Below are 27,286 nucleotides of genomic sequence, written 5' to 3' on the forward strand. Positions count from 1 at the left end.
TCCATCCTGATCGCTTCCACGCCGTCCTCTTCTGTCTCTGTGTTCGGCCAAAACTGGCTCCGTAAAATACACCAATCGGCACAGGTGCAGTCCAGCCAGGCGCGCTCCCCGTCTCGCACCCATCTCTGAAAACTTCTCTACTGCGCAGGCACACAGCGCACCTGACGACATGAACGCGGCGGGAGTGCACACGCAGCCAGGCTGCACATGCGCTGTTGGCCCCGGACCGGAGGACTTTCCGGGCCAATTGCGGGTGAACGAGGAACCGGAACGGGACTTGTTGGAGCGATCAGGCTTGAGGGGGCTGGAGGTAGCCCCAGGCATGTAGGTTTTTGTGCTGTGGCCCCACCTCAGGTTCCCTTTAAAGTTGTTTTAAAATGGCAAACTGATATCTCATCCCTATCAAGCAGAGGGAAGATATATTGAGCTACTTTATTAAAACCCATATTGCAGCTAAAGACAAATAAACAGCCCAAAAATTCCTTTATCAAGCTTAATTATCACCACAAAAGTTACAAGCCTTCAAATCCTTTTAATCAAGTTAATTGTGCTAGGTGCAGATTAACTTCAGCCAATTTTGTTTTTTGTTTTTCAAATGAAGTTGGCCATTTATTTAGAAATACTGGAAATCGGTCCATGCTGAGTTAGAAAAAAAATCTTCCATCTAAACTTCCTCTTTTCACTGTAATTAATACTTTTCATGGTGAAAGAACACAAATTTACTGCTATTAATGGCATACTCCCTGAAAATGGTTATCGGTAAATAGAAGCTAAGAAGTCCCTCCTAAGAAGTCTGAGTGAATTCAGCATGTTCATCATGAGTTAATCAGTGTTAAATTAGTCTCTACCAAAAGAGCTAGTACTAAAAGCTTTTGAAAATACTGGTCCGTTATAATTTCATTTAAAACTAGCTGATAACCCGGCGTTGGCCGGGTATGTATTTGGCTGGTGTTGGCTCCGCCCTTTTTTTTCTAACCCTAACACATAAACACTCTATAACCAAGTTTGTGAACTTTGGGGTCTTTGGCATCAATCCTATATATTCTCATAGAAATTAAACAAATTAGATTGGCTGTTTGTGACTCCACCCCTCTCCAGCATAACCCCAGTCACCCAATGACCAACTGTAGCAGGTTTGAGGCATCTGCTATTAACAGTTTAAAAATGGCAGCAATTTAAATATTCCTACTTTAAAATCAACAGGTGAATTTTGATAGGCTATTATAGGCTCCACCGACTTCCCTGAATATTAATCTCAGTCTCCCAATGACCAGCTTGGCAAAGTTTGAGAACCCTGCCATTAACAGTGTAAGAAGGCCTGCAGTTTACCATATATTTTCCCAGTGAAATTTTATTTTGGCTCTGCCCGCTTTTTGTAACCTGGACACACAGTCACTCAATGACCACGTTTGTGAGCTTTCGGGTCCCTGGCATCAATAATTAGTATTTTCCCAGTGAAATTAAGCAAATCTGATTGGCTGTTTGTGGCTTCGCCCCCTTTGCTGAATTTTTACCCCAGTCACCCAATGACCAAGCGTACCAGGTTTGAAGCTTGTGCCAATAAAAGTGCAAGAATGGCAGCAATTTTAATATTCCCCTTAAAAATCAACAGGTGAATTTTGATTGGCTTTTTTAGGCTTCACCCACTTTTCTAAATATTAATCCCAATCACCCAGTGACCAACTGTGCAAAGTTTGAGAACAATGCCATTAACACTGAAGAAGGGCTGCACTTTTTCCCAGGGAAATTTGTTTTGGACTCCGTCCAGTTTTTGTAACCTTGACACACAGTCCTTCAATGACCAAATTTGTAGGCTTTCGGGTTCCTGGCATCAAAACTATGTGAATGGAAGCAGTTTATCCAGCAAAGAAATCTGATTGGCAGTTTGTGGCTCCGCCCCTTAAGTGAATTTGAACCCCAGTCTCTTAATGACCGACTGTAGCAGGTTTGAGTCCTATGCCATTAACAGTGTAAGAATGGCAGCATGTAACGATCGGTGTAACACAGAGAGGATCTGATTACCGGTGAACTGCAGTCTCACCAGGAATACAGAATATACCCGATTATTGGTGATCTGCAGTATCACCGATAATCAGATATATCTACTAACCTCTGGACACCAGGGAGAACAAGTGAGTGTTTATGCAACAGTATACTTTGAGCACTTCTCCAGAAGTATGTTCCTTCCTATGGCCTAGACTCTCCAGGAGGGAGGAGCTAGGCTGAGGGTAGGAAGGTCAGAGCGTGAGTGACACCCAAGAGGGAGGGTGTCACTAACGGTTCTGGGAACTGCCTCTAACAGTAAGGCCAGTTCTCGAGGTCGGCTAGCCAGGTTGTTAACACACAGACAGATAAAGTACAGAATCAGGATGCAAATACAAAGTCCAGGAACGAGCAGAGTCTGGCAACAGAATATCAGAAATAGCACAGTACAGAATCAGGATGCAAATACAGAGTCCAGGAACGAGCAGAGTTTGGCAACAGGATATCAGAAATAGCAAGGTACAAGATCAGAGTTCAGAGGGATAGTCAGACAGGCGGAAGGTCATAACAAATAATACAATGCAATATTCCTAATGCTAAGGTGTGAACGCCTTGATGTCAACACCTTTGGAAACTATGCTAGAACACAGATACAGACCAGGTCTGAGTGCTACCACGTTGTGATCGCAACGGCAGACAACCAGAGAATGCCCAGCACCCAGTATATATAGTATGGTGCTCTCCGGCGCCTCCCCTAAGTGCTGGACCAATGGCAAGTGGTGAAAATGTCAGCTGACCAGCCTGGTCAGCTGACCCTTTTCTGGCTGTCATATAAGCTCTGCCTCTCAGTGCGCGCGCGTCCTTCTGAATCTGTGTGGACTAGCAGTCCCAGCCGCACCAGACATGTCTTGCAATGTAACCCCTGATTCAAGCGCGGGGACCGCCGCCCCGCTCTCTAAGGGAGCGGCGGTTTCCCCGCGTCCGGCTGCATTGTCAGTTGCTCTGCTATCCGTGCAATCTGCCGCCTCCAACGCGGACTCCACCGCTCTGTCCATGCGGCATGCGGCGGTTTCTCTGCGTTGTGCCATGTTGGACGCGGAAATAGCCGCCTCACTCTGAAACCTTGCGGCGGCTTTTCCGCGTTTCCTCACAGTACCCCCCCCCCCCCCCCCCCCCCCCCCCCGAGGAGTGGACTCCAGACAGCTCCTACCAGGCTTCTCAGGATGCAACGCATGGAACTCCCTTCTCAATTTGTCAGCATGCATGCGACACTCAGGTACCCATGATCTCTCCTCGACACCATACCCTTTCCAATGAACCAGATATTGTACTGAGTTCTGAACTATGCGAGAATCTAAAATCTTCTCTACTTCGTACTCAGGTTGGTCATCTATCATCACCGGGGGAGGAGGAGTGGGACCCACATGAACTGCTGGCTTAAGCAGGGACACATGAAAAGATCTCACGCTGCGCATACTGGCAGGGAGGTCAATGGCATAAGTGGCATTGTTAATCTTTCTGGTCACTGGGAATGGACCCACATACCTGGGCCCCAACTTAGCTGAGGGCTGTTTCAAGGTCAAGTGACGTGTGGACACCCAGACTAAATCTCCTGGCAAAAACCTCCACTCCAATGAACGTCTCGTCAGCTTGACCTTTTTGACTTTGAAACGCCTTCTCCAAATTATTTTTCACAATCCACCATGTATCTTTAAATGACCTTTGCCAGGCCAGCTGGAAACGGAGTGGAGGCGACTGGCAATGGGGAGAATTTAGGCAATTTCCCGGTCACTACCTGAAATGGACAAAATCCTGAAGAGGAACTTTTTAAATTATTGTGCGCAAATTCTGCGAAGGGTAAAAACCCAATCATTTTGCGCTTCTGCAAAGTAACACCTTAAAAACGGTTCCAATGATTGGTTGACCCTTTCCGTCTGACCATTGGTCTGTGGGTGGTAGCCCGACGAAAATGACAGTTCCATGCCCATTTGGTGACAGAATGCCCTCCAAAATCTGGAAACAAATTGGACTCCCCTATCTGACACAATGTTTTCCGGAATGCCATGCAATCGGAAAACGTGGATGATGAACAAATCGGCCAATTCCTGGGCTGAGGGGAGTCCTTTCAAGGGCACAAAATGGGCCATTTTACTAAAACGGTCGACTACCACCCAAATGACCGACATGCCCTTAGACTTGGGGAGCTCACCCACAAAATCCATGGACAAGTGGGTCCAAGGCTCACTCGGGGTGGGGAAGGGCTGCAATTTTCCCACAGATGCCAGTCGGGAGGGCTTACTCCTCGCACATACCGCACACTCTCTAACAAACTCTTTGCAATCGGCTGCTAGAGACGGCCACAAAGCGCATCTGGCTACCAGGTCCTGTGTTCTGGAGGCCCCAGGGTGTCCCGCATTCCTGTGTGAATGGAACATCTGCAAAATCTGAAGGCGAAATGGCAGTGGGATGAACATAACCCCTTTGGGCTTCCCTTCCGGGATGTCCTGCTGAAAAGGACCTAAAGTCTCTGTCCAATCTTCCCAAGTCTCAGTTGTAGCTAGTACCAGTTTCTGGGGGACAATGGTCTCTGGGGGGAGGGCTGTGCTGTCTCTGGCTCAAAGCATCTAGACTGGGCATCTGCCTTAATGTTTTTGCTCCCTGGGGTGTACGTAATTATAAATCTGAATCTCGAGAAGAACAATGACCATCGAGCCTGACGGGGGCTTAATCTTTTGGCTCCCTCGATGTATTCTAAATTTTTGTGGTCAGTGTAAACTGTAATCGTATGTTCTGCTCCTTCCAACCAATGACGCCATTCTTCAAAGGCCAGTTTGATGGCCAGGAGCTCCCTGTTGCCTATATCGTAGTTTCTCTCTGCCGGAGAGAACCTACGAGAGAAGTAGGCACATGGGTGTTATCTGCCCTGCAACCCTGACCGCTGAGACAGCACAGCCCCTACCCCAACCTCTGAGGCGTCCACCTCAACAATAAAGGGATAGGAAGTATCAACGTGTCTCAGGATGGGTGCAGAGCAAAACAAATCTTTCAAAGTGGAGAATGCATGCAAAGCCTCTGGAGGCCAGTGGGTAGTATCTGCCCCTTTCTTAGTGAGTCAGGTGAGGGGTGCAATAACAGTGGAGTACCCCTTTATGAACCTTCTATAGTAATTGGCAAAGCCTAGAAATCTCTGAAGAGATTTTAACCCCACTGGTTGAGGCCATTCCAACACAGCAGAAACCTTGGCAGGATCCATGGACAGGCCCGAGGTGGAAATAATGTACCCTAAAAAGGTGACAGATGTTACTTCGAAAATGCATTTCTCCAATTTGGCGTAAAGCATGTTTTGTCTCAGTTTATCCAATACAAACTTGACATGTGTCCTGTGCTCTGAGAGGTTGTTAGAAAAGATAAGTATATCATCTAGGTATACCAACACAAACTTGCCCAATACCTCCCTGAATACCTCATTAATCAATTACTGAAAGACGGCCGGGGCGTTACACAGCCCAAAGGGCATCACCACGTACTCGTAATGCCCGTCGGGCGTGTTAAAGGCCGTCTTCCATTCATCGCCCTTTCTGATTTGCACCAGGTTGTATGCACCCCGTAAATCCAACTTTAAAAAGATCTTAGCGTTGGTTATCTGTGTAAACAAGTCATCTATCAAGGGCAAAGGGTAGCGATTCTTTACTGTAATTTTATTCAGGCCCCGGTAATCAATGCAAGGCCGCAGGCCTCCGTCTTTTTTCTTAACGAAAAGAAACCTGCGCCAGCAGGCGACCGGGAAGGGCGAATGAACCCCTTGGCTAAATTTTCATGAATGTATTCCTGCATGGCCACTTTCTCTGGCCCAGACAAATTGTAAAGATGACCCCTAGGGGGCATACAACCAGATCGGAGATCAATGGGGCAATCAAATGGGCGATGTGGAGGTAACTTATCTGCAGCCTTGGGACAGAACACATCAGAATACTCTAATTATTGTATTGTACTGGTACCACCTCCAACTGGATCCTGGTCTGGCCCAATGTCACTCTCCCTAAACACTGCTGAAAACAGCGATCTGACCAACTAGTTAGCTGACCGGTAGCCCAATTAATCTGTGGAGAGTGTAAGTGTAGCCATGGCATGCCAAGGATGACTGTGGAGGTGGTCATGTGTAACACCAAAACTGTAGTCTCTCTGTATGTAACACCCCTATAGTAACTTCCACCTCTGGTGTCTGGGACAGCGGATGATCACTTTGCAGGGGGGAATCATCTACTGCTGTAACCTGAATGGGTGGTTTTACTGGGGTGAACGGAATACCCAATCTCTTTGCAAATTCAAAATCCATAAAATTAGCTGCAGAGCCAGAATCAACAAAAGCCTCAGAAATCTCAGTTTTATCTTCCCATGTGACTGTACAGGGAAGGAGTAATCGTCTATCTTCTAGGGGTAAAAGCTGCGTGCCTAGGGTGATACCCCCTACAACTCCTAGGCAGTAGCGTTTCCCGGCTTGTTAGGGAAATTACGTACTCTATGACCCCCTTCTGCGCAGTAAAGACACAGCCGCTCAGACATCCTGCGTCTTCGCTCCACTTGGGATAGTTTTGACCGACCAATTTGCATTGGTTCGGGTGGAGGCAAGACAGGAGGAGGTGGAGTTACTGGCGGCGCAGCGTAGGACACCATTCTTACATGACTACTACCCCGGGTCTGTTTCTGATAACGCAGTCTGCGGTCAACTCGAATGGCCGATGAAATGGCCTCATCGACTGTCTTAGGTTCAGGCAGACTTAGCATGAGATCTGAAACCTCATCTGACAACCCTGATAAGAAACAATCTAATAGGGCATAGGTGTCCCACCTGGCTAAAACTGACCACCTTCTAAATTCGGCTGCGTAAACTTCGACCGGACCCTTGCCTTGAGTCAAGAGCTTGAGCTTCCGCTCAGAGGTCGCGGCAAGGTCTGGGTCGTCGTAAATTACTGCCATGGCTTTAAAAAATTCATCCACAGAAGAGAGGGCTACATCTCCGGTGGGCAAACTGTACGCCCACGTCTGAGAATCGCCTGATAACAAAGTCTTAATAAATGTGACCCTTTGGGCCACAGTTCCTGAAGATCGGGGTTTCAACTCAAAGTAAGATAACACTCTACTTCTAAAATTTCGGAAGTCTGATCTGTGACCAGAAAATTTCTCAGGAACAGGCAAACGCATGTCAGAGCTAGGAGGGGATCGCACCTCATTCACTGCTGTTTGGAGGGTTTGTAAAGAACCAGACAAAGCTTCAATCATAGTCTTGTGACTACCCAGCACTTGATTGATGTTGTCCACCGAAGTGGCAAGTGCGCCCACACGGTCAGTGCGTGCGTCCATTATTATTTTTTGGTCTGCCGTTCTGTAACGATTGGTGTAACACAGAGAGGATCTGATTACCGGTGAACTGCAGTCTCACCAGGAATACAGAATATACCCGATTATTGGTGATCTGCAGTATCACCGATAATCAGATAAATCTACTAACCTCTGGACACCAGGGAGAACAAGTGAGTGTTTATGCAACAGTATACTTTGAGCACTTCTCCAGAAGTATGTTCCTTCCTATGGCCTAGACTCTCCAGGAGGGAGGAGCTAGGCTGAGGGTAGGAAGATCAGAGCGTGAGTGACACCCAAGAGGGAGGGTGTCACTAACAGGTCTGGGAAATGCCTCTAACAGTAAGGCCAGTTCTCGAGGTCGGCTAGCCAGGTCGTTAACACACAGACAGATAAAGTACAGAATCAGGATGCAAATATAAAGTTCAGGAACGAGCAGAGTCTGGCAACAGGCTATCAGAAATAGCACAGTACAGAATCAGGATGCAAATACAGAGTCCAGGAACGAGCAGAGTTTGGCAACAGGATATCAGAAATAGCAAGGTACAAGATCAGAGTTCAGAGGGATAGTCAGACAGGCGGAAGGTCATAACAAATAATACAATGCAATGTTCCTAATGCTAAGGTGTGAACGCCTTGATCTCAACACCTTTGGAAACTATGCTAGAACACAGATACAGACAAGTTCTGAGTGCTACCACGTTGTGATCGCAACGGCAGACAACCAGAGAATGCCCAGCACCCAGTATATATAGTATGGTGCTCTCCGGCGCCTCCCCTAAGTGCTGGACCAATGGCAAGTGGTGAAAATGTCAGCTGACCAGCCTGGTCAGCTGACCCTTTTCTGGCTGTCATATAAGCTCTGCCTCTCAGCGCGCGCGTGCGTCCTTCTGAATCTGTGTGGACTAGCAGTCCCAGCCGCACCAGACATGTCTTGCAATGTAACCCCTGATTCAAGCGCGGGGACCGCCGCCCCGCTCTCTAAGGGAGCGGCGGTTTCCCCGCGTCCGGCTGCACTGTCAGTTGCTCTGCTATCCGTGCAATCTGCCGCCTCCAACGCGGACTCCACCGCTCTGTCCATGCGGCATGCGGCGGTTTCTCCGCGTTGTGCCACCATGTTGGACGCGGAAATAGCCGCCTCACTCTGAGCCCTTGCGGCGGCTTTTCCTCGTTTCCTCACACAGCAGTTTCAACATTCCCTCTGAAATAGCCTACTTTTTGACATTGTTGTCATTTTAATGACGAACCAATAAAGAGCTAATCTTTTATCTTTCCTATTTTTGTGTTGTGCCAGCCTTCTTCTGCAAATACTTCTTATGGATCCTGAGGATACTGGGGTCTGAGGCTTGGGCACACGTCAGTTCCTCCCTATGGAAGAGTGCTCCCCCACCTTTTGTTTTTGATCTCTGAAAATCAATAGGTGAATTTTGATTGACTTTTGTAGGCTCCACCCACTTCTCTGAATATGAATCCCAGTCACCCAGTGACCAACTGTGTCAAGTTTGAGAACCCTGCCATTAACAGTTTAAGAATGGCTGCAGTTTACATTTTCCGATGTAAACATTTATTTATTTTTGGCTCTGCCCACTGTTTCTAACCTTGACATACAGTCACTCAATGACCAAGTTTAGGAGCTTTGTGATCCTTGGCATCATTAAGTTGCATTTTCCCATTGAAATGAAACAAATCTGATTGGCTGTTTGTAGCCTGCCTCCTTTTTAGAATTTAAACCCCAGTCTTCCAGTGACCGACTGTACCAGATTTGAGGCATCTGCCATTAAAAGTGTAAGAATGATTGGCTGTTGTAGGCTCCCCCGACTTTCTGAATATTAATCCCAGTGGCCAACTGTGTCAAGTTTGGGAATCCTGCCATTAACAGTGTAAGAATGGTTGCCGTTTATATTTTCCCGTATAAAAAAATTTAGTTGTTGGCACTGCCCACTTTTTCTAACCTTGACATACAGTCACTCAATTACCAGGTTTATGAGCTTTGGGGTCCTTGGTATCAATAATTTGTATATTCCCATTGAAATTAAACAAATCTGATTGGCTGTTTCTGGCTCCGCCCATTTCTGATTTTAAACCCCAGTCACCCGGAGACCAGGTTTGCGGCATCTGCTGTCAACAGTGTAACAATGACAGCAATTTAAATATTCCCCTTGAAAGTCAACAGGTGAATTTTGATTGGCTGTTGTAGGCTCCACCTATTTTCCTGAATATTAATCCCAGTCACCCAGTGACCAACTGTGCAAAGTTTGAGAACAATGCCATTAACACTGAAGAAGGGCTGCAGTTCACTTTTTCCCAGGGAATTTTTTTTTACTCCGCCCAGTTTTTGTAACCTTGTCCTTCAATGACCAAGTTTGTGAGCTTTCGGGGTTCCTGGCATCAAAATTGTGTAAATTGAAGCCGTTTATCCAGCAAAGAAATCTGATTGGCTGTGTGTGGCTCTGCCCCTTTAGTGAATTTGAACCTGCTACAGAAAGACACCTTTCTATCCCTGACTCGTCTCCCTCTGCCCAGCAAAAAAGCTTCAAGCTGCAAGATATGCTATTTTTGTGCCACCTCTGAAACTGCAGTTTGCATTGCTCCCCATATCTTTCGCTTGTGCAACATTTTAGAAATACATAACTTCCTGTCCCCAAAGACTTTCAAGTTCCTGGCATATGCTTTCATTATCTGATGCCATGACTACTGAAGTATTCTCTTATCTAGTTTTCCACTAGTTATGCTCTAGTCTTTACAACTTCATGAATGCTGAAGGTATACGTATGTGTACTTTTCACAACCTATCAGCTGCTCCCTCCTGCTAGCCCCTCCTGCAGTGGCTTCCACTTCAACTCAGAATCAAGGGCAAGCCCTTTATTTTTACATCATTCCACTGTAACAGTCCACTCTGTCCCTCAAGTGACCTATCGGTGGCTTTCTTGCTCACAATCTCTTCCACTATCTGGAAATTCCTCCTTGGTTTCAACATCATGTTTACCTGTAATACATTTTAAAAAACCTACAAAATCAAACTTTTTCGCCATCTAGATAAGGGGTCCACAGACATTTTAGACCTAGGGCTAGTTCACTTTTTTTTAGACTGTTGGGGGGCCAGACTAGCAAAACTAACCACACCTGCTGATTGCAATTAGGTAGACTACACTTATTATATTTAGACAAACACAGCATGTCACACATGAAATAAATCATGTGGCATATGATATGTGCAGTCTTCATATCTAATACTGAGATCAAGGTCTATTTTATGACCTTTTAAACAATGCAAGTGTCATTGAATTGTTTTTCATGCAGAGGTTTAAAAAAAATAGTTATTAGATTTTTTGGCAAAAGGTTATTATAAACAGGATTTTTTTTATGTCACTGATTACTATACTTACCGTAATCATGATATTTTTTTTTCCTCAGGTTGAAAGCCTCACAGCTGCACGCAATGCTTCAAGGGTAGGCACTGAACCCTCTGATGCCCTTCGTGTAGTTAATGCTGTTCTGACACAAATTGATCACATTAAAAGGTATCTATAATAATAATTATATAATTCTCTACATTTTATTTTGAATCTCAGTAGGTTTTATATTAACTACATCTGTAGATAAAAGCAGTTCTTTTTCAAAGAAATGTTTTCTTGTCCATAGTCACCCACATTTATAATTATTTTATGTAATATAGAAAAAAAATGTATACAGCCCAACTCCAAGACTGTTTTTGGTGGGCCTTCAGCTATCTTCTGGTCTTTTTTTTTTGAAGTTTAACAACAAAGTGTCAGGTCTTTCTGCATTATTTTGGTCTAGATTATGCCCCTTGCTGATTACCATGTCCCCTCCTCACAATAGCGAGGGAGTTTGAGAAGCAGCTTAGCTGTATGCCTTTTCCCAAGAATGGGGGATTAGTAAAGCTACATACACACGTGCTACAACTGTCGCCGCAACCACGTGGCACACGCGTGTTGCGGCGACAGGTCGCCCGTGTGTATGATGCGCGCGCCCCGAACTGTCGCTTGTCAGAGCTGTCGGCAACAGCTGTCGCCGCAACTTCGACGCAACTGTCGCTAGTTCGCCATGTGTATGCGGACTAGCGACAGCAACTCCATACACAATGTATGGAGCTTCCGGCGGGGGCGAAGGAACCTTCGGCGACAGCTTCCGCCGAATCTGTGTCCCTCTGTGCGCCGTGTGTACGGCTGTTGCACAGAGGGACCTGGTGACGAGCTGTCGCTGCTTTTTTTTTTTTTTATTATTTCCCAGGCTACATTTGTGCCTCGTGTGTACGAGGCTTAAACAGTTAAAGGGTACCTAAAGCGAGGCAATCAGTTGCAGGAGTGAAGAGCACTTCAAGCATATGCTCTTGAAGCATATAGACACATTAGACACAGGAAGCAGATCTCCTACCTTCTTAAATCCTCTCAGCCCAAGGAAAGGGAACAAATCATCCACCCTCTTTCAAAAAACAGTAATATCGTTCAGCTGGCAATCAAAGTTTTTTCTGTGCAAATATGCAAATGGCTTCAGATGCTGAAATTATATAGATCTGTGTCTCCACTGCTTTTCTTTGTGAACCTTAGTGACTCCCACATTTTGCACATCAATGGAATTTTCACACCTCTCCAGCAGATTCACAGAGCTAGTGCTTTACCTTTGACTACCCCCTAGAAACAAACACTAGAAAATGTCTGCAACACTTGCAATGGTTGGTATGAGTGTGCTAGGGTCAAACAATATACATAATAGTACTATGAGAAAAGAAACTCAGCAAAAACAGCACCACTCAGGAGATGTAATTAAAGGTAAGTATCAAAATATAACTTTATTGGAACAATATATATATACAGATAGTATTAATACACTTCATGACGATTCATCATTAAAATCAATTAAAAAGCAACTCATAAAAGTTTCTGTTGGCAATCAAATACATACACGATGCAATAAAGAGGATAACATTACACAATAATAATTGGTGATAAGTAATCCCACTGAAGATTCAATAATGAGTCCTCAGTGGGTAGAACTCTGGTTCAGTATACATGAAACAGTTACACCTTGTATACTGTATCCTAATGCAACATAAAGAATATTGTGCAAAATTGTGAAAGAAAAACAAATTAGAACTATAGTGCACAAAATTCTGTAAACTAACCAAATGTGCTGTGAACAAACGCTAGCTGCAATGGCAAGACTAAATTCTGTGATAGGAGCAGCCCATAGAGAAAGTGTATAAGGAGCATACTTAGCCTAGTATAGTAGAAGAGCAGGGCTGCATCAGTGGAAGGCAGAGAGAGAGACGAAGGGTCCCCTTAAACGGACCCACTAGTTCAGTGGGCGTTACCCCGCTTTATCAAGGAGATAGGGGGACAACCGTCTTCAGTGGGATTACTTATCACCAATTATTATTGTGCAATGTTATCCTCTTTATTGCATTGTGTATGTGTTTGATTGCAGGCAGATAGTTTTATAGGTTGCTTTTTAATTGTTTTAATGATGAATCATCATGAAGTGTATTAATATTATCTATATAATATGTTGTTCCAATAAAGTTGTATTTTGATACTTACCTTTAATCACATCTCCTGAGTGGTGCTGTTTTTGCTGGGTTTCTTTTCTCATAGTACTACTTGACTACTCCCTGCTAATATGATTATTATTGGTTTATAAAGTGCCAAAATATTCTGTGGTGCTGTACAAAGTGAGAAACAGCAAGTGAGTGATAAACGTCAACAATTAAGGAAGACCTAAATTAACCTATTCCTTTCCAAAGAGCAATGCTAATATACAAGGCCAGCTTCTTATTATATCTTAGGCCAACAAGAGCTGCTTCTCACATTAGAGAAAAGCAAGCTAGTCTACTGGGATCTCTGGGGATTTTAATTAAAAGGCATGGAGGGGGAAAAGGTGGTCAGGCCCCAAAGAAGTGCCACACTTCAGGGTCCCAGGCCCAGTTGAGAAGACCATTTCAGTGATCACCAGTGATGCTTACAGGAAATCAGATCAAAAGTAGCGATTGTTGCCACTATTATTATTATTTAGTATTTATATAGCGCCAACATCTTGTACAGCGCTGAACAAGTATATTGTCTTGTCACTAACTGTCCCTCAGAGGGGCCCACAATCGAATCGCTACCATAGCCCTATGTCTATATATGGATCGTGTAGTGTATGTATTGTGGTCTAGGGCCATTGAAGTAAGATGAGGCTGCAAGTGCAGGGGGAGTAAAAACTTGTGGGAAAACAATCTTGCAGTTCAGAGCCCTGAATGTCAGCCCAACAAAGTCCTTTGAATATATGGGCACCCAGATCTCAACTGATAAAGGCATCGAAATTTTAGTGGTCCCCACCCCCACACACACTGGGAGATGCTGACCATTCCTACAGTAATTCTCAGAACTGCTAGCCACATTGATACTGTCTTATCCAAGTTAGATTATCCTTGGTGACGACAGTGTTTGGGTTGATGACATTCTATCACAAGATGGAAATTAACTAATAAACCTCATCGGCGGGCTAGGCTTCACACAAGCTGTAAAATCTGCTACACAAAGAGGAGGACATACCCTAGACTTACTTTTTCATCTAGGGATGGACATTAGCAACATAAGGGTAACTCCAGTGGTGTGGCCAGACATAACACAGTTTGCTATTAAACATTATCCTATCTAGCAGCACCCTAAGGAAACAATCAGATACCATCCTGAATAAATTAAACCCCGGAGAGGATAACTGGCAACCTGGATTTTACTAATCTGCTCCATAGTCCAATGGATCCCAACACCTTTGTAACCCAGTACGACAACATGGTATATGAAACATTTGTCAATATTGCCCTATAGCACATCAAATCAGGAACCAAAAACCAGAAAGCTAATTGGTTTGACGAAACCATCATGGACCTAAAATAGAATGGGTGCAGACTAGAAAGACAGTAGTATAAATCGGGGTCTGAGGAGCACAAATCTAGCCTATTCCATCACCTCAATCAATACCAAGAAGCAATAACAAAGAAAAAAATCAGACTTCATCATTGCTACGGCCAAGAACAGAGCAGCTCAACTCTTTCACACGGTGGAAACACTCTGCTATCCTTCATGCTTAAAATCCCCACCCACATTCTCCAGGGAAAGATATGAGGAATTCTCTGCCTTCTTCACTAACAAAGTATCTGCTAACCGTGCCAGCATTATACCAATAACCTCAATGGACCCAAAGACCTGTGCATGTGCCATTTGCCATACAACTATGGCAAGTCTTTTGCACTCCTGAGAGATATTGGTGTTCTCATCCAAAGTCTCCGCCCTTCTACCTGGGTCCTGGCCTACCTGGTCCCTTAATGCAGTTGCCAGAGCTGATCAGACCAGTGCTACACAAAATAACTCTGTGCACCTTGCTCCTTGCAATTGGGCTATACGAGGCACTAAAAAAAGAATCATAAAAACCCTCAAAGTGGCCACACACCGTACAATTTTTTAAATCTATGTTCAATTTAAGAATTGCAATCAATTTTTCTGACTGATTGTAACATTTCAAAAATCTGACCAATGTACCACACACCTATGTTCAATTTTCCCCCAATTATGATAAAAATGATTGGAAACTCTGAGAAAATTGCTAGGGTGTGTATATTGATAAACTGACAATCTAACACACACCATACAATCTTTAGAAGGATTGAAGAAAAATATCTGGCATTCCGGATCGATAAAAATCGAAGAAAATGGGAAATCCAATCTGATTTTTCAGTCGAATGAAAAAAAGCTTTCGATTTTTTCTGGAGATACGATCGTTTTTATCGAATTGCCGTAAAATCGGATCATTTTATTGTATCGTGTGTGGCCACCTTTTGGCTGGGTGCACACATAACATAATATGAAAGGCTGTGTTTTATGTTATGTTTTCATTTTATGTTGTGTGCATTTGTTTTGCATTTTTGCTGCATTTTTACCGCGTTTTTGGAGCGTTCGTGATTTTTTACATCAGTGTTTTTTAAGCGTTTTGCGTGCGTTTTAATGCGTTTGTGGTTCGCATACACAAAACGCATATGCGTTTTTATATTTTCATTTACAGGAAGCTGAAATACATCACAAAACAATGTTTTTTTAAATAAAAAAACGCATGAAAAATACATGCCATTGCGTTCCCATTGACTGACATTATGCTTGTTTTTGATGCGTTTTTGAATATTATGCAACAAAACCAGCATTTTTAAAAACACATGCATATAAAACGTATATACGTTTTTAAATGCATTTTTTCCTGCGGACCATAGACTTCCACTAGTGGCAAAAACGCAGCGTTTCCCGCAGCTCTAGCGTTTCTGCTATGTGTGCACCTAGCCTTAAAGAAAACCTCACTGATTCTGTGGCTCACTACAAACCTGTGGAGAACTTATCATTCCTGCCAAAAGTTATTCAACAGGCAGTCGCCAACCATCTAGAAGTCAGGCTTACAGATAACATATTTGATACCTTTTAGTCAGGATTCAGGAAAAGGCACAACATTGAATAGCAATTAGTCTGAGTAATGAATGATCTACTTACAGCACAAGGGCGTGTGCTCAGTTCTAATTTTTCTTGACTTGTCTACAGCTTTTGATACTATGGATCATGAAATATTAGTCCAGCGATTAAATAATTACTGTGGCCTAAAGGTGGCCACACACGATACAATAAAATTATCCGATTTCACGGAAATTCGATAAATATGATCGGATCTCCCGAAAAAGTTTTTTTTTTTCATTCAACTGAAAAATCCGATTAGATTTCCTATTTTTTCGATTTTTATCTATCCAGAATGCTGGAAATTTTTCTTCAATTTTTCTAAAGATTGTATGATCAATTTATTAATATACACACCCTAGCAATTTTCTCAGAGTTTCCAATTATTTTTATCATAATTGGGGGGAAAAAAATTAACATGTGTGTTGTACATTGGTCATATTTTTGAAATGTTACAATCAGAAAAATTGATTGCAATTCTTGAATTGAACAGATATTTGAAAAATTGTATGGTGTGTGGTCACCTTAAAGCGGATAAAGTCCAAAGCTCTCCCTACTTCAAACTAGCAATTTGGGGAGATACTGTACAGTATAAAGGCTCTGTGCAAAACTTTGGGTGATCCTGGATGGAAAGCTAACACTCAGACAGCAGGTATCAGCTGTTTTTAAATCCTGCTTCTTCCATCTAAAAAATATAGAGAGAATCAAACACTTTATCCCAGCTGAAGTAGTTCATGCATTTGCATCCTCCTGCCTGGACTACTGCAATGCCCCGTTCGTCGGATGCAACAGCCAGACTCCTAGCCAATGCCCCCACAGCTCACACCTCTCCCCAATACTGCAAATTCTTCACTGGTTGTCAGTAAAATTGAGAATCCATTTTAAGATCTGCCTGCTGACATTCAAGGCTCTAAACCACATGGGACCCAAATACATAGTGGATCTATTGGAATAATATGCCGCTCCATGCACCCTCTGCTCTGCCAATAAAAAGAATATGGTTATTCCTAGGATCCACTTAAAAACATTTGGTGCTCTAGCTTTTTCCTATGCAGCCCCTACTCTATGGAACTCACTTCTACAATAAGTGTGAGAGGCTCCTTCTCTGGACAGCTTTAAAAAAAGGCTAAAAATCCACCTCTGTTCCAGAGGCTTTGAGACTGCATAAGGCAGGGTCACAGCGCTTTGAATCCCCAGGGAGAAAAGCGCTATAAAATATTATTATTATTAAGAAAAGGTTAAAATCCCACCTCTTTTCTCAAGCCTTTGAGACTGCAGAACGTAGGGTCACAGTGCTTGGAGTCCCCAGGGAGAAAAGCGCTATAAAAATATTATCATCCTCCTTGGTTTGGCACTTAGTTGCTCTTGAGGAAGTGGACACTGTTTCATGAAACCTGTTGAGCTGCAGGCTGCATAATTCATTATATTTCCTACAGCATTACAATGTTTTTTGTGTGTGTACTATGGAACTTGAACACAATTGTTAATGCTCTGATTGCCCATATGTTCACTATTGATGTTAAATAAGTGAGCAATGTTTGTATATGTAGGAGTTGTGCTCTATGTAGGTAAACCACTCTATTTGTTCTGTCTTATGTGTATTTACTTTTAAAGTTTTTATTAATGTGTATCAATAACATTTAATCAATAGGTTTTACATTGAGTTCAACCAGAAAATAAAGTACAACACCAGCCTGCACCCTCGCATATCTCTGTTAATCCAGAGGAAGGTGAAAAACCCTACAAGGCATGGTCCAATTAGCCCCAAAAGGGAAAAAAATCCTTCCCAACTCCAGATGGCAATCAGATAAAATCCCTGGATCAACAACACCAGGAATTACCTAGTAATTATAGCCATGATGTCTTTCACTGCACGGAAATAATCTAAGCCCCCCCCCCCCCTAAACGCAGATATAGAATTTGCCATAGCTACTTCCTGTGGCAATATATTCCACATTTAACCACTTAAGGACCACGGGTTTAAACCCCCCCTAGTGACCAGGCTATTTTTTACAAAATAGGTCACTGCAGCTTTAAGGGCTCGCTGCAGGGCCGTACAACTCAGCACACAAGTGGTTCCACCCCACACACTTTTCTGCCCACCAACAGAGCTTTCTGTTGGTGGGCTATGATCCCTGTTGGGATGTTTGTTTATTTTTATTTTTTGCTATTTGTTTATACATTATTTTTAATACATTTTCGTATTTATTTTTGCAGACCCTCCCTCCCCCCGCTAGAGACAACGATCGGCTGTCATAGGCTTCAGCCTATGACAGCGGATCGCTTCTAACCCTCCCAGGGGGACAGCCGTGTCATTTTATCATTGTTTCATCTAAGGAATTTGCACTTTATGGGACCAATAAGGTTTTTCTACCTTTGAGAATAAAGTGATGTGAATTATTCTATAGTTTTGTCTTTCCCCCTTCAAACTAAACTGTTTTTACGTATGATTAACTTAGAGTGATCACATTGATTTTTCTGCGACATATTTTGTATTTTTATCTTGCAGGTTCCCCAATGTTGTCATCTTAACAACTTCCAACATCACTGAGAAAATTGACATGGCTTTTGTTGACAGAGCAGATATAAAGCAATACATTGGACCTCCATCTTCTGCAGCCATTTTCAACATTTATATGTCTTGCATAGAAGAACTCATGAAGGTAAAGATTATCACCTTTTTCTGATTACTTGATAGTCCAGTGTTTTATGTTGTATTGTCTTGCTTTTACTATTGTATAACTCGCAAAGTACACTTGCAAAAGTTACTCTTTGTGTTTCTACACACTATTGCTGTTGCCCTTTTTTAGTGCTATAAGTGGTATGCTATATTCAAATTATTTTTGACGATTCATTTGTAGGTGCCATGAGATTAACATAATGATAGAAACAAAAGCATAGCTAGGAAAAATCTAATAGAAATAAAAAGAGAATGTTAAAGGTAGCATGAAAGAAGAGAGATAAAGGACTCACATTGTAGACTTTCACGTTGGTAGTATTTTTAGAGAGGGCAGTCATTCTCCATACCCTTGCAGCCTATGTAAAGGAGAGCCCCAGGAGTCAACAGATAATTATTTTAGTGATTTTTTGGTCCACTCTTGTCTATCACAAAAGTTATATCTCTAGCTTTCTTAAATTGATATGGTCTTCGCAGGGTACAGAGTCCCTAAATTTACATTGAAGCTCCAAGTCTGTATATAAATGTATTTGTCTTCCTTGACTTATAACATATACTCTTTAATCTGATGAATGTACACTATCTATTCCACAAACCGCTCAGTAAGACTTGGCAGTGAAATCATTTCCAATTTTTGGGTAAAATTGCTTTGCCACCTGTGAGTAGGTATATAGTTAGTGCTTTCTGACAGGCAAGTGGCTAGTGCAAAGTTCTGTGGCAAGTGCACAGATCTCTTCACAAGTGCCCAGAAGGGGGGGGGGTCCTGGCCCACGGGCAGTGCCCCTAATTTTGGGAGACACCAGAGAGCCATTCCTGCTGTTTCCATGGCTGGAGCGGCTCCCTTACTGTGTATACTATAAAGGATTTAAACAGTGGTTTTACTATTTCTCCCCCCCCCCCCCCCCCACACACACACACTTTGTGATGTATAAGGAGAAAACCCTGCCCTATTCGGGAAACCTCTTCCATAGCTCAGCCTTCCGCTCTTTGGCCGGCCCCAAGCTCTGTGGCTGCGGAGTAATCTCACAATCTTTGAGGAGAGAGGAAATTATACGGCTAAAGAGATGGGGGCTGGCTACAAAGCAGGGGGTTGGGCTGTGCAGAAGGTAATCCTGCCTTCAGAAAAAAAAGGGCATTTTTCCAGAATGGTTCTTTCAGGTACAGTTTCAGCAATAGAAACCACTTGTTCTCCACCCTAGGGATCACAAGTGCAGCAATATCTTAAATATATACAGTGGGATGCGAAAGTTTAGGCAACCTTGTTAATTGTCATGATTTTCCTGTATAAATCGTTGGTTGTTACGATAAAAAATGTCAGTTAAATATATCATATAGGAGACACACAGTGATATTTGAGAAGTGAAATGAAGTTTATTGGATTTACAGAAAGTGTACAATAATTGTTTAAAGCCAATGGGTACCGTTTAAAAAAAGAAAAAGTCAGATACTCACCTAAGGAGAGGGAAGGCTAGGTCCTAATGAGCCTTCCCTCTCCTCTCCCGGTGCCCTCGGTGCTGCGCTGGCTCCCCCGTTCGCGTCCGCCGCCGCAGGGACTTCGGAGGTCTTCGGGAGCACTCGGGCTTCCCGAAGACGGGCCGCTCCATACTACGTACGCGCGAGCGCGTCATAGAGGGCGCTCGCACATGTGTAGTATGGAGCGGGCGCGTTATCGGGAGCCCAAGTGCTCCCGAAGGCTTCCGAAAGCTCCCTTCGGCATGCGGAAGTGGCAGTATTTGACCAAACTGGTCGAATACTGCCACGGGGGATCCTGCGCGGGAGCGGGCACCGGGAGAGGAGAGGGAAGGCTCATTAGGACCGAGCCTTCCCTCTCCTTAGGTGAGTATCTGACTTTTCCTTTTTTTGAACGGTAAACATTCACTTTAAACAAAATTCGGCAGGTGCATAAATTTGGGCACCACAAAAAAGAAATGAAATCAATATTTAGTAGATCCTCCTTTTGCAGAAATTACAGCCTCTAAACGCTTCCTGTAGGTGCCAATGAGAATGAGCTCTGACTGGGGCAGCTTATATATGGGGGGATGATGTGAATGTGTATTATGCTTGGCTGGATGGTGTAATGGTTAAGGGCTCTGCCTCTGACGTGGGAGATCAGGGTTCGAATCTTGGCTCTGCCTGTTCAGTAAGCCAGCACCTATTCAGTAGGAGACCTTTGGCAAGTCTCCCTAACACTGCTACTGCCTATAGAGCGCGTCCTAGTGGCTGCAGCTCTGGCGCTTTGAGTCCGCCAGGAGAAAAGCGCGATATAAATGTTCTGTGTGTTTTTCTTGGAATGCTGTGTTCTTTTTCCTCCTTGCATAACGCCCCTTGTTATGCCCAAATAACTCCATTTTAGTTTCATCAGTCCACAGCACCTTATTCCAAAATGAAGCTGGCTTGTCCAAATGTGCTTTAGCACACCTCAAGTGGCTCTGTTTGTTCTGTGGGCAGAGAAAAGGGCTCCTCTGTATCACTCTTGCATACAGCATCTTCTTGTGTAAAGTGCGCAGAATGGTTGAACGATGCACAGTTAATCCATCTGCAGCATGATGATGTTGTAGATCTGTGGTGCTGGTCTGTGGGTTGACTTTGACTGTTCTCACCATTTGTCGCTTCTGTCTATCCAAGATTTTTCTTGGTCTTCCACTTCGAGCCTTAACTTGAACTGAGCCTGTGGTCTTCCATTTCCTCAATATGTTCCTAACTGTGGAAACAGACAGCTGAAATCTCTGAGATAGCTTTCTGTATCCTTTCTCTAAACCATGATGGTGAACAATCTTTGTCTTCAAGTCATTTGAAAGTTGTTTTGAGACTTCCATGTTGCCAATTTTCAGAGAAAATTAAAAAGAGGAGGGAAACTTACAATTGACCCCCTTAAATATTTTTCTCATAATTGGATTCACCTGTGTATGTAGGTCAGGGGTCACTGAGCTTACCAAGCTATTTGAGTTTTAATAATTAGTTCTAAAGGTTTTGGAATCAATAAAATGACAACAGTTCCCGAATGTACTGTATGCACCTGCCTAATTTTATTTAAACAATTATTGCACACTTTCTGTAAATCCAATAAATTTCATTTCACTTCTCAAATATCACTACGTGTGTCTCCTATAAGATATAATTAACTGACATTTTTTATTGTAACAACCAACAATTTATACAGGAAAATCATGACGATTAACAAGGTTGCCCAACTTTCGCATCCCACTGTAGTGTCTTGGAATTACTCTATATGGACAACCTGCTTATGTTTTAGAATTGTCTAGTAGATTTATGGGAATTACAGCCAACCATGATTTTAGCACTGTCATTTTCCTACATTGCACAATTTTTAAAGGTAAGAATTGTTTTCTACGTACCAAGCTGTACATAAAACTCAGAGCTGTTCCATTAGTACTATTAATACTAGTAGTATTTGTAATAGTTTGGTTGAAAAAAAGACATCCTTCCATCAAGTTCTACCAGGAAAGGAAAAAAATGGGTAGATAACTACTTCCTTTGGTAAAATATTCACCATTTTTTTCCTAAAAGCTCTTTATTAACCACTTAATGGCGTGAACTGAAGGGAACAAATGCATGTGTGCATGTAAACTTATCTAAATATCATATTTGCACTATTAGGATTTTTCTAAACATCCATATTGCAAGAAGTGGTTAAGCCAATATAATAACATACAGTAATATACATAGCAGCAACAACAAAACATTTGTAAAGCGTTTTTCTCGCATAGGATCCAAAGCACATACGCTTGTCTCAGATAAGTACATAGTGATGTGTTACAGGGTAAAAAGTTATGTGATCATATATGCCATACTAAACGGGTAGCTTTTCAGTTTTGGTTTGAATGCCTCCAGAGTTGGAGCTGTCTTGATTGGGTGTGGCAAGATGTACCAATGGGTAGGGGCAGCATGACAGAAGGCTCTGATTCCAAAAGTTTTTAGTTGTACTCTGGGGGTGGTTATAGCAGATAATAGTCTCAAAAGATAATCCTTCATAATACTGATTATACATAAGATGTCTAATACACCTCGCCTGACTAAAACTGACTACTGAATCATGAGATAAATGTTGAGCTACATCTTGTAAGCAAACACTTTTCGGAGTTTATATTTTCATTGGCTATACAGCTGCAATTGGATCTGGCATTTCCATGTATGCAAGCAAGTTGCATACATTTCTGTTTAACGCTAGGTGTGTAACTATTAAGAATAACATAAAAAATGTAATTCTGAAACATTTTTTTGCTCTGTTTTAGTGTCAGATAATTTATCCGAGGCAGCAGCTACTGACTTTAAGGGATCTGGAGATGATTGGCTACGTGGACAACAATGTATCCAATCTTAGTTTGTTGCTTAATGACATTTCCAGGTATGTTTGTGTCCTAAAAACACGTGCATCTGTCTGCTGTTGGCAGATAAATAAGAAATTTGCTAATTTACACATTTTTATTCCTTTTATGTATATTTTTGGGTCTTTGGGAAGGAATTAAGATGCGTTTTTATTGCTGCCTACAGTCATGTTATGGAGTTTTTCCATAATCTATTTGAGAAGAGAGTGGAAAAATCAATTAGCAATTAATTATCGTAAAGAAACTGCAGGTAATAACTTGCTGTCAGCAACTAGCTCTCACCTTCCGTCACAAAAGTGGGCGGTTTCCACTGATCAGTTCATGCGTTTACACAGGAACTGTAGTAAAAATGAAGATTTTGAGAGGGAGACAGATGAGCTGAAAGGTAGGCTGGCAGCCCAAGGATATCCTGCATCAAAGATAAAGGAAGCCTACTTTAAAGCTTTCAGAATAAATAGAGATGAGTTAGTCAAATAAAGTGAAAAAGGTCGGAAGACTTCACGCAGAATGGCCACTACTTATGGGGCTTATTTTCATGAGGTTCGAGGAATATTGAATAAACACTGGCATTTACTTGGTAGGGATCTCCTCCTGAAGGACATTGTGGGTGACTATCCACATATGGCAGCAAAAAGAAGTGCAAGCTTAAATAATCTCTTGGTAACTAGCGAATTTGGATTTAAGCATAAAAACCATTGGAGAAAAATATTACCTGTGTGGTATGTGTGATGTCTGCCCCTATGTCCAGAAGGGTAAATCCTTCCATAATTTTGATAGAACTGAGGAATTTTTCATTAATGATTATATTGCATGTACTACTGAGAAGGTGATTTATCAATTACGATGTAGTTGCAATAAAATTTATATCGGAAAAACTTATAGAGCCCTTAAAACTAGGATACAAGAACATATTAATAATAATATTTATAAAGAAGAGAAAAGTCCAGTTGCTATGCACTTTCTAAAAGCACACAATTCAGACCCAAAACATCTGAAAGTGACGGATATTTACAAATTAAATATTAGTTCCCAAAGAGGAAACTTTTGGAAAAAGAATCATTTTGGATCTACAAATGTAAATCTATGCATCCATATGGACTCAATAGCAGATTAAATCTGAAGGTTTTTCTCTGATTAGCCACTGGAGGTCTCCCTTTTGCATCCCTATGGATCATCAAGCCTGGTGTTTTCATTGACTTTGTCTCCTTAAAGTGAACCTCCAGACTAAAAATCGACTCAGCAGCATTGAAAAGGCTTGGTGTTTCTTTAACAGTTTCACAGCATCAGAGCTTTGTTTCTCTTATACAAGCCTCATTTTTAGCTGCACAGAAGAAAACTGCCCGGGCAGTTTTCCCCTTATGCTATGCAGAGCATGATGGGATTTCTGATGTTGTTGTTCTCGTTCTGCTGTTTTGGTGCAAATTTTTTTTTTTTACATTTTGAATTTGACATTTGAAGCCTAGCACGTGCAGCTGGGAGGGGTTATCAGGACACAGGAAAGTTGGAACTGTGTCTCATGCTCGCTGTCACCTCCTTTCAACCAAAAAGATGGCTGCCCCCATGACAAAGATGGCAGCCCCCATGAATCACAAACATTTGCCAGTTCTTTTAAAACAGGGTGGGTAAGAGATTATATTACCTATCTATTCTAATTAACATAACTAATGTAACTTAATAACAGTATGTTTGTTTAGGCTGAAGTTCCCCTTTAAAGACTTAAAGCGGATCCGAGATGAAAAACTAACTATAACAAGTAACTTGTCTATATATCTTATCTAAAGTTTAGTTTACACAGCAAATCTGGCTGCATACAGCTTCAACAGTTTATGATGATTTATTCCTGTGATACAATGAAAGCGGCATGTTCTGTTTGTCATCATTACACAGGTAATCTGCAACTGCATCTCCACCCTTCAGCCTGTGAAAAATGCACTCCCCCCTCCCCTCTGCCTGAAATCTCTGGCTAGTAACCTCCGCCTCCTCCTGCCTAGACTGAGCTCCCATAAGCCCTTGCTACATGATTCTGAGTGCCTTGGCGTTTTTGAGAACCTGTGGGCGAGGCTTATTTATTTTTTAGGGAATTAGAGTATTAAAACAAAAACAAAAAAAGTATTTGGCTTGAGGAATGCCCTATAAACTATATGTAAGGAACACAATTATGCAGTGAATAAAAGTTCATCTCGGATCCACTTTAACTAAATCTATGGGCTTCCCATAATAAATAGTCTGGGAGGCAACCATGATGTCACATCTGATGAAAACCGAGTATGGGTGAAACGTGTCACGTGATTGCTGGTGTCATGTGGGTGGTCTCCTCTCCGGATAGCCTCCACTTTTGTCCCAGCATCAGGAGGCTCCAGCGCTATTAGCATGCAACAGCAAGCAGCGGCACAGGCAACCCCACGTTATTTAGGGGATAACTGGCATGCAGGGAACCCAGTGAAGACCTTCAAATACCGCTAGTACCCGCCAGTAGAAGGAGTCAGCTGCCAACCCGATACAGGACATGTGAGTTTTGGCTTATGCTGGCCAGTTTAAACATGCTGCCCCTGATTTAGCTGGTTTATGCACAGTAGTGTAATGAGATGTGTTTATGGTAATAGAGGCTGTACCGATTATGTACTGGAATTTTATGGAGGGAGACTGAAGGCATTACTGGATAAATTGCCACCCTATATTTACCTTATGAGGACAATATAATCTAAAGAGGTCTCTGAAGATTACTAATATTGCCACGGATACCAGCATTTTTTTAATTTATTTTTTTTAATGGGAGGGAAGGGCTTGTGATTCATTGTTTGTGCATGGCTTAATAAATTATCTTGTATGATTATAACCTTCATGAGGCTCACTATACCTGTATATGAATATGTAAGAGTGCATGGCTTAATAAATTATCTTGTATGATTATAACCTTCATGAGGCTCCCTATACCTGTATATGAATATGTAAGAAATTCTTAACTAGACTTGTGATGTAGATAATAGTTCTAAAGAAAAAAAAAACACATCTCATGGTTAAAGTTGCAGCCAATTTGTGCCAGCTTCTTGTAGCATGAATTCCCTTTCATTATTCTTAGAATACAAGTTTTACTGTTTTAAATGACCTAAAAGTGTGTGCATATCGCTGCAAAGCTGAACAAATGAATACCTTCCTTTTCAAATTTTTTATCTGTGTGGATGGTTGTTAGGCAGCAGAAATTGGACATGACTGTAACGATTGGTGTCAGCTAAACAGATTTTCTGATTATTGGTGATCTGCAGTATCACCAATAATACAGATGCTATACCTGATTATATGGTGATCTGCAGAATCACCAATAATGCTAGTATAGCCAGACACAGGACTACCAATGTGAGTAGTGTTTGGTGCAACAGTAATGAGGAAGAGGAGGTCTCCCGAGGAGCGGGTGACTACAGACAATGCTGCAGCCAAGGATCACCTGAGGAGCAGGCGAGTCCGGCTGTACTGCAGCTAAAGGACACCTGAGGAGCAGGTGCTACAGGTAATGCTGCAAGGTTGATCACCTGAGAAGCAGGTGATTAAGACAGTACTGTAGCCAGTTTGTGTATCAAGTTTTAATGCAAAACCATATTTATCTTTTAAGGGGTTGTAAACGGAAATTTAGTGCTAAATAGGTTAAATAAACGGAAATGAAATGGCAAAATACCGTCTATAACAACAAACGAATTCTGAAAAGAAACGTCAAATAGCGTCTATAACAAAAATGATATTTACACTTGGTAGGTTTTACAGATATTTTACTGTAATTATACCTAACTGTAGGCTCACACAGATCTCTCCCTATCCCTAACCCCTAGACCCCCTTTTTGTTTAAATATACATAATTTAATAAATTGTATATATTACATATATTGTGCTGTAACTATACCTAACCTTATTCTCACACAGAACCCTCCCTGTACCTATCCCTAACCCCTACACCCCCCTGGTGGTGCCTAACCCTAAGACCCCCCTGGTGGTGCCTAACCCTAAGACCCCCCTGGTGGTGCCTAACCCTAAGACCCCACTGGTGGTGCCTAACCCTAACCACCCCCTTGGTGGTGCCTAACCCTAACCACCTCCTGGTGGTGCCTAAACCTAAGCACCCCCCTAGTGGTGCCTAACCCTATATCTCCCTGGGTGATGCCTAACCCTAACCATCCCCCTGGTGGTCTATATTGCACTGTAACTATACCTAACCCTCCCTGTACCTAACCCTAACCCCTAGACCCCCCTGGTGGTGCCTAACCCTATCCACCCCCCTGGTGGTGCCTAACCCTAACCACCCCCTGGTTGCGTATATTATACTGCAACTATACCTAACCCTCCCTGTACCTATCCCTAACCCCTAGACCCCCCTAGTAATGCCTAAACCTAACCATCCCCACCGCACAAACACGCTAAACACATATAAACAATAATATATT

At 42.5% G+C, this 27,286-nt stretch overlaps 1 protein-coding gene across 8 annotated transcripts in view; it reads left to right on the top strand.

Moving 5' to 3' along the window:
• TRIP13 (thyroid hormone receptor interactor 13) overlaps positions 1-27,286 on the top strand; it is a 303,085-nt gene that overhangs the window by 175,164 nt on the left and 100,635 nt on the right. For all 8 annotated transcript variants that reach the window (XM_068236476.1, XM_068236479.1, XM_068236480.1 and 5 more), the window contains 3 exons: positions 10,756-10,862; positions 18,343-18,496; positions 22,764-22,876. In XM_068236476.1, the coding sequence (XP_068092577.1) occupies positions 10,756-10,862; positions 18,343-18,496; positions 22,764-22,876 (374 nt within the window). The remainder of the gene's footprint in view (positions 1-10,755; positions 10,863-18,342; positions 18,497-22,763; positions 22,877-27,286) is intronic.

The sequence above is a fragment of the Hyperolius riggenbachi genome, chromosome 5 (assembly GCF_040937935.1).
Source record: "Hyperolius riggenbachi isolate aHypRig1 chromosome 5, aHypRig1.pri, whole genome shotgun sequence".
NCBI lineage: Eukaryota > Metazoa > Chordata > Amphibia > Anura > Hyperoliidae > Hyperolius > Hyperolius riggenbachi.